The 13,985-nt window shown below is 43.0% G+C and overlaps 1 protein-coding gene across 6 annotated transcripts in view; it reads right to left on the bottom strand.

The window, feature by feature from the left end:
• Window positions 1-413: 413 nt before the first annotated feature.
• LOC110506439 (protein GOLM2) overlaps window positions 414-13,985 on the bottom strand; it is a 31,264-nt gene continuing 17,692 nt past the window's right edge. For 2 of the 6 annotated variants that reach the window (XM_036964473.1, XM_021586043.2), the window contains exons 2-10: window positions 6,785-6,839; window positions 6,345-6,447; window positions 6,087-6,177; window positions 5,731-5,836; window positions 5,534-5,617; window positions 5,132-5,428; window positions 3,763-3,909; window positions 2,762-2,929; window positions 414-1,910 (exon numbers count right to left, since the gene is read on the bottom strand). In XM_036964473.1, the coding sequence (XP_036820368.1) occupies window positions 1,834-1,910; window positions 2,762-2,929; window positions 3,763-3,909; window positions 5,132-5,428; window positions 5,534-5,617; window positions 5,731-5,836; window positions 6,087-6,177; window positions 6,345-6,447; window positions 6,785-6,839 (1,128 nt within the window). In that variant the 3' untranslated portion in view covers window positions 414-1,833. The remainder of the gene's footprint in view (window positions 1,911-2,761; window positions 2,930-3,762; window positions 3,910-5,131; window positions 5,429-5,533; window positions 5,618-5,730; window positions 5,837-6,086; window positions 6,178-6,344; window positions 6,448-6,784; window positions 6,840-13,985) is intronic. The other 4 variants (XM_021586045.2, XM_021586044.2, XM_021586046.2 and 1 more) reach the window with 4 other exon arrangements.

Here is a 13,985-nt window from a genome sequence, read left to right as displayed (position 1 = left end):
TAATAATCCTTCTTTGACCTGAGACATGGATTGTGTATGCGTGCCATTCAGTGGGTGAATGGGCAAGGCAAAAACATTTAAGTGACTTTGAACAGGATATGCCAGGCGCAACAGTTTGTGTCAAGACGGCAACGCTGGTGTTTTTTTTCAGACTCAATAGTTTCCAGTGTGTATCAAGAATAGTCCACCACACCCAAAGGACATCCAACCAACTTGACACAACTGTGGGAAACATTGGAGTCAACATGGGCCAGGATCCCTGCCAGAATCACATGCAGTTTTCCCATTGCCAGTCAGTCACATTCTCAGGTAAAGTACAGTTCACATGCACGTTCCCAAGAGGTTACAGAGAACAAAATCATGGTTCAAAAGGCATTCAGGGGCAAACAGAAACAATCCTTTAATTACTTGCATCAATGACCACTTAAGAATGGTTTATTCTTCAGTATGAAATTATAAATGAATTACCCAAGATCAGTGATATCAACAGCTTTTAATAATCCCCAGATCAGTAACACAGAATTTGAGAGAAAGCTTAGCTCAGAAAAGACTCCACAGTTTATCCATTAGCATCTAAATTGCACAGTTAGCTCGGAACAGACCGACTCCACAGTTTATCCATTAGCATCTAAATTGCACAGTTGTAACAATAAACTACCCAAAATATCTTAATTATGATGATCTTGAAAAACCAAACATCAGCAGCGTACATTCAATATGCCGACCTTCCATATGAAAATCACCAACTTTTAAAACACAAAACTGATTTTCTGCTTATTATTCAAAAGGAAGAATAGTCCCAAGTCCTACAGTTAAAATAAACAGTTCAAATATGTACATCTATGCCTACTGTAGTCCATTCATAATAGCAGGACAGATGTGCATTTAGTCTTCCACAGGATTCCTAATTCTAAACTGGTTTAAGTATTGCCTCCAGCTTCAAGACGTTCTTCAGGTTGATTAATAAAAATCACATGCATTAATAGCAACAGCATAATTGTAAGACAGAATGAGCACTTTGGAGACTTATGTCTGTGACAGAAATAAGGTGAACAAATAGGTTTAAGAAGCCATGAGAAGTCCTTGGCATAAGCGCTGCGTTGGTTGGCGCAGCTGTGTTCGAAGTGTGGGCGTCCATACAAGAGTCCAACAATACGAGAGAATGTGCCAAAGAAACCGTCAAATTCATTGACAGTTTGGAGCAATAGTTCAAGTTCTCTCTTTATCAAGCAACAGCTGTCCCAAATCAAAGGGAAACACATTCCCTTTTAGGTAAAAGACAAGTCAAATTTAAAGTTGATAATTTCAAGCAATATGCCATGCCTGCAAGTCTAGGTGACCGGGTCAGCAACAGAGTCATCCAAGACAGTGAGGTTCTGGCCCAAACGGTCTCTCCCAGACCACTTCAGTCTATTCTTGCAGCTGACAGTTCATTCAAATTAGTAAACAAAACAAAAGTATCCATAATCTGTCATGAAAAAAAACTAAATGTACACTGTATCTCTTGTACATTATATCATTGTAATCGCTAAGGAATTCTAATACCAAATAACTTATAAAACAAATATAGTTGCAATTCAACAGCTGCACAGAATGATATCATGAATTGTTTTATAGATTCAATGATACATGGTTTTAGGTCAAACTGATTCATGGAATAATCTGTAATCGTGTCTTCAGAATAGTCCATCGCCATAAGAGATGCACCTAAAACGACTTCATGATTTCAACCAGTCCTAAGAATGACATCTGTAGCACCATTGAAACAATGCGGAGGAATAAACGCTTTTGTTTGAATGTTCTGTCCCAGATCCTAGAGCAAGTGGACAAGGTTTACAGAATGTCGATGGCTTGACGTCTCTTCCCATAGTCCACTGCCCGGTCTCCCTGCATGTCTCGATCTTCATCATCTGAAAGGAGATTGACAACAGAACAAAATCAGGGAGTAGTCATCTAGCTCATCCCTAAATTACATTTGCTAGATGGGATTTCCTTTTTAAATCTAAAAGATTATCATTAGGAATGCTCCATGGAAGAGCAACATACTGTACATATTAGTCTGGTCCCATATTGGCCATAGAATTCCTAACACTACTTTTATCACAATAGCCTATTCAATGGCATTTTCAATAGCAGGGACAACAATAGCTGTTATAAATGTCAAGATCAAGTGGTTAAGTGACTAAGGAATAAGGACCTACATGGAAATCTGTTCCATTAAAAGGGTAACACAAAACACTTCACAACTTAACCTGTCATGGAGAAATGAATGACAGCCGTACAATAATGATAACACAAGAACGCACATGCATTTAAAACTTCCAAGTACTACCCAAACACAGCATCTATCACTCTACTGCAGGTGTACACAGACATGACCAGTGGGCATAAACAGGTAGTGGAGCACAGATAGTGGAGAAGCGCACAGCTGGATGAGGCATGCAGACATTGGAGTCACAAAGAACCATAAGTCACTGAGGGGGAGAAGTGCCCCCCACCACATGTAGAGGTAGGGCTTTATTGTGGTATACAATGATGGGAGGCTTGCCCTCCAGGCTAATTGACCCACTGAACAGTCCTCAGGCTTAGACCCTGAGGGGCAGTTGGTTATGGATGTTCCTGAGACAGGAATGGTGGGTAACTCAGGGTGCTGTGAGCTCTGGCCGAGCTGGTGGTACTCAGTCTAATGCAGGGACAGCGGGAGTGGAGGAGGGAGAAAATGGTGATACAGCTGGACTTGAAGACCCCTGGCCTGGCTCACCTTGGACGTCTTCCTCCCCACCATCACCATCCTCTTCCTCATTGTAGGCCAGCTCGGCCTGCTTGTCCGCCTCGTACTCACCCACGTTCCCATCGTCCCCATTGTAGTCCGCCAGCTTAGAGCCGTGCTGCGGATCTACAGGGGACTCGTTCTCATCAAAGAAACGGCCTGTAGAGGCAGAGAAGGGCCCCATCAGGAAGGGAGGGAAGCAAAGAGATTGTGACAGAGTCACAAGAGAAAGGTTGAAGAGAGTATGATGAAACTAAGAAACGGAGGGAATCAGATGGACTGAAGGAGGTAGTGATGAGTTGGACTGTAAAAGGTATGGGAGGGAGGCATAGTGTATATGTTTAAGGGGATTTTGGGGGGGACAAAAGTCATTGGCAATGAAGTGATATGTGTAAAGAAACTTGGGAGGAAAACATGACGAGTGTGTGTGTGTATGTGTGGTGCAGTGTGTGAAGATGAAGCAAGGAGAGGGGTAGCTGGCAGGGCAGCTGGTTGGGGTATTGTTTGGAGAGTAGGCAGCGAAGGGAGGGAGGGAGCAGAGCTGAAGCCAGGCAGGCAGCAGGAAGGAACACCCTGAGACCCTTGAAGTCAGGCAGCCTCTCCCACTGTGTGCACTCTGACATCTGGCCATCTCTTTCAGTCTGTGGCGACAGCACCTCTAATATGTATGACTTCATGAGCAGTGTTGAAGGTTTGTTAAAACCCTGATAGCTAGGGAAGGCAACCACTTATAGTAGACCTAACGCAGCCTTGAGAAAGAAAACTATAGGTAGGACTCGGACTGTAGAGTGCGTTCAAAAATAGCTTACGTATTTGTAAAGGTTGTTGTAACCTTGACACATCTGCAAGTGAGAGAAGCTCTTCTTACTGGGACGCTGCAGCTAAAGGTCAGAGGAAAGACACAACCACAGTCTCCATGTGTCACATCTCCTGTGTACTGAGAGGTTCTCAGTCTCCCCCTCCCATCCCCACCAGCCTTTGGAGGCACTCACTCTGTCTGTGACGCAGGGGCTCAGCAGGCTTGAGGTCTCTGGCATGCAGAGGTTCTATAGGGTTGGGCACCTGGGCGGGGTTAGGAGGCAGAGGCAGTCCTGCCCCTTTCCTCTGTACACCATCTGCTTTCATCACATTGGCAGGAGCTTAAAGGAGACATCGAAACAGAGGTAGCATCAATAATGACTTTTATTCCCCTGTTAGAAATATTTCACCTGAAATTTGGTCATCCCTTTTGGGCTTTTCATTTCTAATGTACAATAGGAGAGAGGTTTAGGGTGCACTCTCTCCTGTAGTATGGAACGTGCTCCTTCACAGAGAGCTAGCCTACAGTCTGAAGGATCACGTTTCAATCTCCGGGAGAAAAGGATGAATCACCTTTAAAAAGACAGAGTTTGCCAAACAGAGAGCAGAGCACTGTGCCAACGATACGTTTCCCTCCATTTTCTACACAAACAATCCATGAAAAAAAATCTGAACTGAAAACAGGAAGCCAGCATGGCTCACGTTTTATAGCAGCTAGTGTGTAGAGTTGGAGAGGCCAAGAGCAGCAGGGCCTCTGCTGTACAGCCATTAAGAGCCCAGTCAGATCAGTATTTCTCCTGTCTCATCCGGTGTGAACTTAAATATATATTTATTCTCTCTCTCTCCCCCTAACCTCCCCTACCTGGCCTGATGACTCCTTGCTGTCCCCAGTCCACCTGGTCATGCTGCTGCTCCAGTTTCAACTGTTCTGCCTGTGGCTATGGAACCCTGACCTGTTCACCGGATGTGCTACCTTGTCCCGGACCTGCTGTTTTAGACCCTCTCTCTACCACACCTGCTGTCTCTAACTCTGAATGATCGGCTATGAAAAGCCAACTGACATTTATTTACTCTTGAGGTGTTGACCTATTGCACCCTCTACAACCACTTTGATTATTATTATATGACCCTGCTTGTCATCTATGAACATTTGAACATCTTGGCCATGTTCTGTTATAATCTCTACCCAGCACAGCCAGAAGAGGACTGGCCACCCCTCATAGCCTGGTTCCTCTCTAGGTTTCTTCCTAGGTTTTGGCCTTTCTAGGGAGTTTTTCCTAGCCACCATCCTTCTACACCTGCATTGCTTGCTGTTTGGGGTTTTAGGCTGGGTTTCTGTACAGCACTTTGTGACATCGGCTGATGTAAAAAGGGCTTTATAAATACATTTGATTGAGTACCCAGGCTATGGCCTCAGGTCTCAAACTCAATGACAGACACACAATAACAAGTCACCACTAAAGCATTACTGCTCTAAGTAAGTGGCTTTGTCCCTGGGCAGCAAAACTAATCAAGTGAACTGAAAATGCAAATATGGAGTGTGTGGACTGTGAGTTGACATACCTCTAAGCGGTCTGTGCTGCTCTCCGAACTCATCTGCCTGGATGGCTGCCTTGTTGTCCTCATCAAAGAGGATGGGTCTGTCTGCCACCGCCTGGGGGGGCTGCTGCTGGAGGGCCCCCGCTCGTCCCTCCTTCCCCAACCCTAGGACCTTGTCCTGGATCTGGAGCACAGGCAGGTCCAGAGAGAGGTCTCGACCAGCCCCCTCACCTGCCCCTGCTCCCATACCGGCCCCCACCTCTCTTAACCCAGTATCAGGTATCTCTATGTGGTTCTGGGTGATGGCTGGCTTCTTCAGGGCTGGAGAGAATGAGAGGGGAGGACAGTTCCAGTTGAAATTTGACACCAATCTTACTGACAGAATCGTTATCAAAAGTAGAATAACCAGAGAGAATAAATACTCACCAAATTGCACATCATCTATTTTTCCCACTTCACTGTCCTCAATACCAGGCATGCCAGCATCACTGCCAGGCTTGCCCAAACCTTCTATCCCAGGAGGGAGAGAGAGAATAATGGATGGGGTGGAGGGAGAGAGGGTGGGTTAGCTCTGAAACTTTACAGAGGCAGAACGTGCCAATATGAGCTGGTTGTAATGTTACCTTTGAGGTCAGTGTCTCGGTGTGTGGCCACAGTTGGGTGCTCTCTTGCGGTCTCCACCTCAGTCCCTCCTTCTGCAGCTCCGACCTTCCTGCTATCCAGCACACTCTGCAGAGGGAGGGAGGGACAGAGAAAAAGACAGAGGGGAGAGATGAATATAATCACCTTTACTATTGCTGGGTAAGTAAAAAAAAAAGTCACAATGACTAAGTGCAGAGCTGCTGACATCCCCAGCAAAGGATAATCCACGGAGTGTATGATCTATGAACACCAGCAGGGGGTGGTAGACAACTTACATTACAGGGGAAGGAAAGGAAAGGCAGGGACACCATGACTAGGTGCTCTGACAGAGCCTCACCTTTCTCAGCTTCACCGCCTCCTCTTCCAGGGTCTTTTTAGCTTCTTCATACTCGTCCATTAGTTGTGTGATTTGACGCCCACACTGCAAGCTATCATACACACAAACAAAATTCACAGAGAGAAAAGCAACGAAGCTAGTGTCAGAATTCACACCAATGGCTATATTGGTGCGATAGTCATCATAACCTGAACTTTGCTGTGACTTTGAGAGCCTAGAGCAAAAACATGAAAGATGTGTTGAGTTCATTCTCTGTACCTCTCATACTCCAGCTTCCTCTCCAGGTTGGTGCTGTTCTTCTTCACCTCCCTCAGCTGGATCTCCTGCCTCATAAACTCCTGTTTCAGCTCCTTCAGCTGCTCTACACCCAGCCAAATAACACACATTATGACCTTAGGGTTGATACTCTATGAACGAATGCATTTTCAACCATGTAGTGATATTAGGCTACAGCGTTAGTGTTGAACAAGCGTTCAATAAAGAAAGAAACTAGAATTGACAACATTGCAAATCTGTATGCATTAGAGTCCACTTGGCACACGGGGGACTTGAGATAAGATGTTTTAACAGCATTAAGCAAACTGCTGTTACTGCTCCAGGCTCCATCTATGGTAATACAAGCCCATACTGCTTTCTGCTAGCCTAGCCACAAGACTCCAACAGAAATGTGCCCTCTGCTGGCCAGTGTCTGCTCTTACCTTTCAGCCTCACAATCTCTGACATCTGTGCTGTGACATCACCCTGCACCTTCATCTGGAAAGGAGAGAAAAGAACATCAGTCCGAGGAAAGGTCACCAGAACGCTTTGTTACCAGAACCCTGTATGTTCATTGTTACGTTCCCCAGTTTCTGTGTTGTTGTGGGTTTGTAAGTGTGGGCATTTCAGGAAATGGCTTCCTGGATTCCTGAAGCAGCTGACTGGTTGGCCCCAACGCTGATTGGATTCAGAGAAAATAGCTTATTTTTTATGTCCTGTGTTGGTTGTGGCGGGCAGTAAAAGTTTTGTTGATATTATTTTGTAGCCGCTCCTTCAGGAGGTATGTGTATGCCAATAGTGCGTCGAAATTTCACTTAAAGTATTCTTACTTTGGTTCCGTCCAACCCCTTTTCCCCACATTACCGTGTTAAGGAATAACACATTCCCTGTATATGGTATTTCTCTCTGCCTCCGTCGTTCTTCCCTGCACCTACGATCACATACAATTTTCACTACACGGGGAGTTGAGATGTAGCAGTGTGCTGCATTCCCTCCTCCAAGAGGCGTACGTAACACTCTTAAGGCCAAACACAACCGGTTGAACAGGACATCTAAAGGATTACATGGCTGAACTAGCCTAACTGGAAAGATATCCTTTTTATACTATGTTCCGATGCAATAGTATTTCAAATGTCAGCTCGGCAACAGTAGAGATATCTAGCTGCATAAAGGTTCTGTTGAGTGAAAAGTCTGCTTGCAAAAGACTCCCATCTCATTCATTGCGTCTGACCAGCCGAGTGACTGGAGGACCATCTGCAGCCAGATATCGAGTCAGATTAGATGGATGAGAGATCCTAGGGAACAGCCAGGCTGAGGCAGTCAGAACAGACCCCAGCCTTCATAATGAAGCCTGATAGAGACCTAAGCTCACTGTAATAGGAACATTTAGAGTGATTGTATAAATATGTTAAACATTCTCTTTCTGTAATATACTAATTTGCATTGCACCCCCTCCCCTCTTTTACACTGCTGCTACTCTATCTATGCATAGTAACTACCTACATTGACATATTACCTCGACTAACCGGACATCGACTCTGTACCGGTACCCCCCCGTATATAGTCTCGCTATTGTTATTTTACTGCTTCTCTTTAACTACTTGTATTTCTTATTTGTATTTTTTAAGCTGCATTGTCGGTTAGGTGCTGGTAAGGAAGCATTTCACTGTTGTGTTCAGCGCATGTGACTAACACAATTTGATTTGAAATGGTTTCTAGTGTTTCGTGACACTTGGGTTGATGCCCTAAACTGGATGCTGTATGTTATGGATCAAAGTCATATCTGTTGATAGCGTTTGATGCCAGACTGGAGGGCACTGATTACGATTGTATTCTGTAGCAGCTGACCAAGTCCATGCCTTTTGTTTTGACTTCCTAATAGCTTCTCGGGTTTACAGAACAATTGGGTCCTGTTTAGGATAAGGGCTGTCTCAGAGAAGGCCCGTTACACATTTTCTCTGCTTCTGTGTTCGAGGTGTCTCCCTGTTGCAACTTGTAATAAACTGGATTGATTTTCGATTGACTTTCTGTGACTGCTCTTTTGTGCATCGGGAAATTCATAATACACCCCCAGACCGCTTCGAGTGAAACCACCTTAGTCAGAACAATGCTCTATTGGCCCATTTCACATTATGACACACTGACTGGCTAAGGGGTTATTCAATTTATTTTCATACATGTACAAAAAGACAATTCAATCTTAAGGGTTTTTGTTGCCTCAACCAGAGGAGAGCAGCTGTGGCTTTGAGGTAGATTTAGGGAACAGCGGGAGGGGTGCAGGCGTTTGATCTCAGGAGACTGAGGGGAGGAGGTGAATGTGAAATGCAGCTAGGAGAGAAACAGGAAGGAAGGCCATCCCTGGGGCACTATTTGTGCATGCTTACAGGGACAGAGAACATGAAGTGTCTACATGTCTGGTATCTGCATCCATATGCCCACGTTTGACAAATATTAGCCTACGTGACCACACACACCTGAGCTGTATACAGTTCTTTGTATTGAACATAATAGAACTGTAAAAAGAGGTGAGGGTGTGGCAACATTATGCTACACCAAATAAGAGTAGGTATCTGCGTTCTGTGTTCAACATAAAAAGCATGCTGTATCTGGATTTATTATAAAGGCATTGTGAGCTTAATTTATGCATACATCCTGTGTTCAGTTTCATGTCTAATTTTGCAATGGTTGTTTCAAAAGGAGACGAAATCCTCATTTGTCCAGTTCTTTCCTTTGTCCCGTCTTTCCCCTCCCCCTACCTTGACCACAATAAAAGACGGCTCAGCTCCCAGTGTTGCCCAGTGACCTGAAGAGGGAGCCATCATCGCAGCGCTCCTCATTGACAGTACTTGTCGCAGAGGGGGCTGCTGCACATGCACAGCCTAATACTTGTTATCCTCCACCATGCAAAGTAAATGCATTCACTATATAGAACAATAATACTTTTTAGATGTGGCATATCACATTTGCAATAACCATCTTTTTGAATATACCAAAGTATATCTAATTGAAAGCTGTCCAAAAATCCAGCACAGGCCATATAGGTCCAGTCAGGTCAGTGGCTGAGAGGCCGCAGACGAAGTGAGAATTTGTCAGACGAGAGACAGTTCTGTCCTCCTGAGCCCGACTGATCCAGACAGGCCCCTCTCTGCCCTCCACCCAATTATGCCATCTCTTATCTGGGGTCTGACTAAGTCTCTACAGCCCAGCCAAACATAACCACTCAGAATGAGCAAAACTGTCACCAGTGTAAGGACAGTAGATCCCAGCTGCTAGAAACACTGGCAAAGGACCATCAAACCTAGGAGCTTCATAGACCTACTGTATTCTACACCCTCAATGCATGAAATGAACATCAAAAGACAAAAACATCAAACCCAGCCCGGAGAAACCAAATCGATTTGAGCATGGTGCAGACACCAAGGGGATGCCTGGCTGGGATTACCCTTTCCAGGTAGCAAGTAACCACGTGTGCAATCCAATACTAGTCTCTCCCAAAGCAGATTCTCTCTGATAGCTCCATTGACCCAGTCACTAAACATGTTATAGCGGTGTGGCATAGTGGCTGAAGGAACTGTTATATATAGGCTAAGGAGGGAATAGTATCCAGTATCCACCCCTATATGACTGTCCCAGAAACAAACTCCTCCACCACAAATGAGATTCACGTCCCCATCAGTTGTCACTAGCCATCAATCAAATCACAGGGGTGGATTCTCCAGGGAGATTCAAGAGCTTGAATCAAATCCACACAGAGGGGGAGGGAGGGAAAGAGGGGCTCAGAACTTTAATGAGGCAGAATGCACAGAAGAGGAGTGTCAGTAATTACAGCATCAATGTCAGCCATTGTGGAGATAGAAGCTTCATGCTGTCACCTTCCTTGAAGAGAAAGACACAGTGGTTCACAGTCTCTCCACCAAATCTGCTGTGTGGAAAATAACAGTACTCTTTCTAGGCACCCACAAAGCACACTGCAGATGTGGAGACCGAAACATTAAAGCAAAACACCTCAAAGACATTTATATTGTGTTGCTTCTCTATCCTTCAGCAGTACGAACATGAGAGGAGTATTGGCCTAACAAGGCTATGCTAATACAGCTTGATTACTACTACCACCACCACCACCACCGTAACTCAAATCCCATTCCTGATATGGTGTGTGATTGACAGTTGCTAACACACTGTCCTAGTAGTAGAGTTGACAGAGGGGTGGAACACCTGCACAGGAGGAACAGAGAAGTACAGGATGCTGGTTAGGGTTGGGCGATATTACGATATCATGATGACGTCGTCGATCGATGATGCTATGACAGACAGTTTATTAGTCACATGCACAGGGTCGCAGATGTAACCGCAGGGTAAAGTGACATTATTATGCTCTGAGCTATGAATTAGACAATATCTGCCCATTTCATTAAATGTTAGTGTCTTCAGAAAGTATTCACACCACTTGACTTTTTCCACATTTTGTTGTGTTACAGCCTGATTTTTAAATGGATTATATTTCGATTTTGTGTCACTGGCCTACACACAATATCAGTGGTTTTATGTTGACTTTTATTAATTAAAAATGAAAAGCTGAAATGTCTGGAGTCAAGAGTTCAACCCCTTTGTTATGGCAAGCCTAAGTAAATTCAGGAGTAAAAAACAAGTCACATAACTGGCATGGACACTTGTGTGGAATAATAATGTTTAATGGGATTTTGAAATAACTACCTTGTGTCTGTACCCCACACATACAAATAATTGTAAGGTCCCTCAACCGAGTAGTGCATTTCAAACAAGGACACCCGTTGGTAGATGGGTGAAAATATCCTTTTGAGCATGGTGAAGTGATTAATTACACTTTGGATGGTGCATCAATACACCCAGTCACTACAAAGATACAGGCGTCCTTCCTAACTCAGTTGCCGAAGAGGAAGGAAACCGCTCAGAGATTTCACCATGAGGCCAATGGTGACTTTAAAACAGTTCGAATTTAATGGCTGTGATAGGAGAAACTGAAGATGGATCAACATTGTAGTTACTCCACAATACTAACCTAAATGACAGGTTGAAAAGAAGGAAGACTGTACAGAAAACAAATATTCCAGAACAGTAAGGCACTAAAGTAAAATTGCATAAAAATGTGCCAATTTATTTTTACTTTATGTAAGGAATGCAAAGTGTTATGTTTGGGGCAAATCCAACAACATCACTGAGTGCCACTTCATATTTTCAAGCATGGTGGTGGCTGCATCATGTTATGGGTATGTTTGTCATCGGCAATGACTAGAGAGTTTGAGGATCAAAAGAAACTGAATAGACTTAAAAATGGCTGTCTAGCAATGATCAACAACCAACTTGACAGAGCTTGAAGAATAAATTGTGCAAATATACTACGATCCAGGTGTGCAAAGCTCTAAGAGACGTACCCAGAAAGACTCACAGTTGTAATCACTGCCAAAGGTGATCCTAACATAACTCAGGGGGTTGAATACTTATCAAGTCAAGGTAAGTATTAATTAATGTTATAATTTTTATTCCACTGAGTATTTTTGTGTAGATGGTAAACAAACAAAAAAAGACAATTAAATCCATTTTAATCCCACTTTATTACAACAAAATGTGGAAAAAGTCAAGGGGAGTGAATACTTTCTGAAAAACACTATGGGCAAAGCACCCCATTGTGGCATCATGACTTCACATTTAGTGTAAACAATGTCACTTTTCACACAAATCAGCTACTTTGACCACTTTACCAATACATTTGTATGGGTATGACAGCTTTGTCTAATTCTCTGCTACTCAAATCTGGAACATAAATATCTTGTAGAGATTAAACAATACAGCTGTTTTAGTATCTGCATCAGCAACTTTTTTGTGTGCGTATATATATATATATATATATATACACATATACACACACACACACACACACAGTGGGGCAAAACAGTACTTAGTCAGCCACCAATTGTGCAAGTTGTTTGTAGGTGACCAAATACTTATTTTCCAACATAATTTGTAAATAAATTCATTAAAAATCCTACAATGTGATTTTCTGGATTTCTTTTTCTCATTTTGTCTGTCATAGTTGAAGTGTACCTATGATGAAAATTACAGGCCTCTCATCTTTTTAAGTGGGAGAACTTGCACAATTTTTTTTTTGCCCCACTGTGTGTGTGTGTGTGTGTGTGTGTGTGTGTGTGTGTGTGTGTGTGTGTGTGTGTATGTATGTATGTATGTATGTATGTGTGTATGTGTGTGTATATATATAAAATAAACAAAATGTGGCTGAGACAACTTTTCCTAACAAGTTAGACACAATGTTAGAGGATATGACATCTTGGTCTTCCTCTGCTATTCAAATCTGGAATCAGAACAAAAATACACTGCTCAAAAAAGTAAAAGGGAACACTAAGATAACATCCTAGATCTGAATGAATGAAATATTCTTATTAAATACTTTTTTCTTTACATAGTTGAATGTGCTGACAACAAAAATCACACAAATTATCAATGGAAATCAAATTGATCAACCCATGGAGGTCTGGATTTGAAGTCACACTCAAAATTAAAGTGGAAAACCACACTACAGGCTGATCCAACTTTGATGTAATGTCCTTAAAACAAGTCAAAATGAGGCTCAGTAGTGCGTGTGGCCTCCATGTGCCTGTATGACCTCCCTACAACGCCTGGGCATGCTCCTGATGAGATGGCGGATGGTCTCCTGAGGGATCTCCTCCCAGACCTGGACTAAAGCATCCACCAACTACTGGACAGTCTGTGGTGCAACGTGGCGTTGGTGGATGGAGCGATGGTTTCACAGAAGTGTGATTGACTTGGAGTTACATTGTGTTGTTTAAGTGTTCCCTTTATTTTTTGAGCAGTGTATTTATTAACATATCAAGATAAATATATTAAAAATAGTCAGGCAACATATAAGATGTGAATAAGCAACATTTCATTCTGAAGTCAGAGTGCATTTTCTCTCTCTTCAGCACAAATAACGACCGCCATTAATTTCAAGAAATGTTGCATAATTGTTTTACGTGGTTGAGTCACATTTGTGCATTCTTTCCGTTGAAGCTTGCGTCAATGCATGCTTAAAAATATGTACAAACGGAGTACGCATCCGAAAAGTGCTCCGTTTCACATACATTGATTTGGACTCCTACTCTGACCCTCTCGTGCTCGGAGCATGGAGGTATGCGTTTTGAGAAACTCCCAATGAGCAAATGTGACTTTTGACAAATCAGCTACCTTGACCACTTTTCCCAACAACGCAACATAGATCAAAAGTTAAAAGGGTATGACACCCTGGTCTACTTCTCCGATATTCAAATCTGAAACCAAAACAGCAATAACTACAAACAATCACAAAATAAGCCAGTATAGTGTAGAGAACCATTGTACCATCTAAACCACTGTGAAATATATTTTCCAGAACCAAAAACATTGGATTTTCAGCTGGTGTACAAAACCCAAAGTAAAAGATGCAAAATAACTTAACTTAAGAATGGGAACCATAGCAATAGTGCACATAGAACCGATCTACCACTTCTTAAAAACTTGTTTTAATGACAAATCTATAACTCATTTCTATGTGAATTTGGTCAGGGTCACCCAAAAGGTTACATATTGCAGCTTTACATTTATTTTAAACTT

Source organism: Oncorhynchus mykiss, chromosome 26 (genome assembly GCF_013265735.2).
Source record: "Oncorhynchus mykiss isolate Arlee chromosome 26, USDA_OmykA_1.1, whole genome shotgun sequence".
Taxonomy (NCBI): domain Eukaryota; kingdom Metazoa; phylum Chordata; class Actinopteri; order Salmoniformes; family Salmonidae; genus Oncorhynchus; species Oncorhynchus mykiss.
Note: the sequence above shows the minus strand (reverse complement) of the source record. Positions and strands in the feature narration are given on the sequence as shown.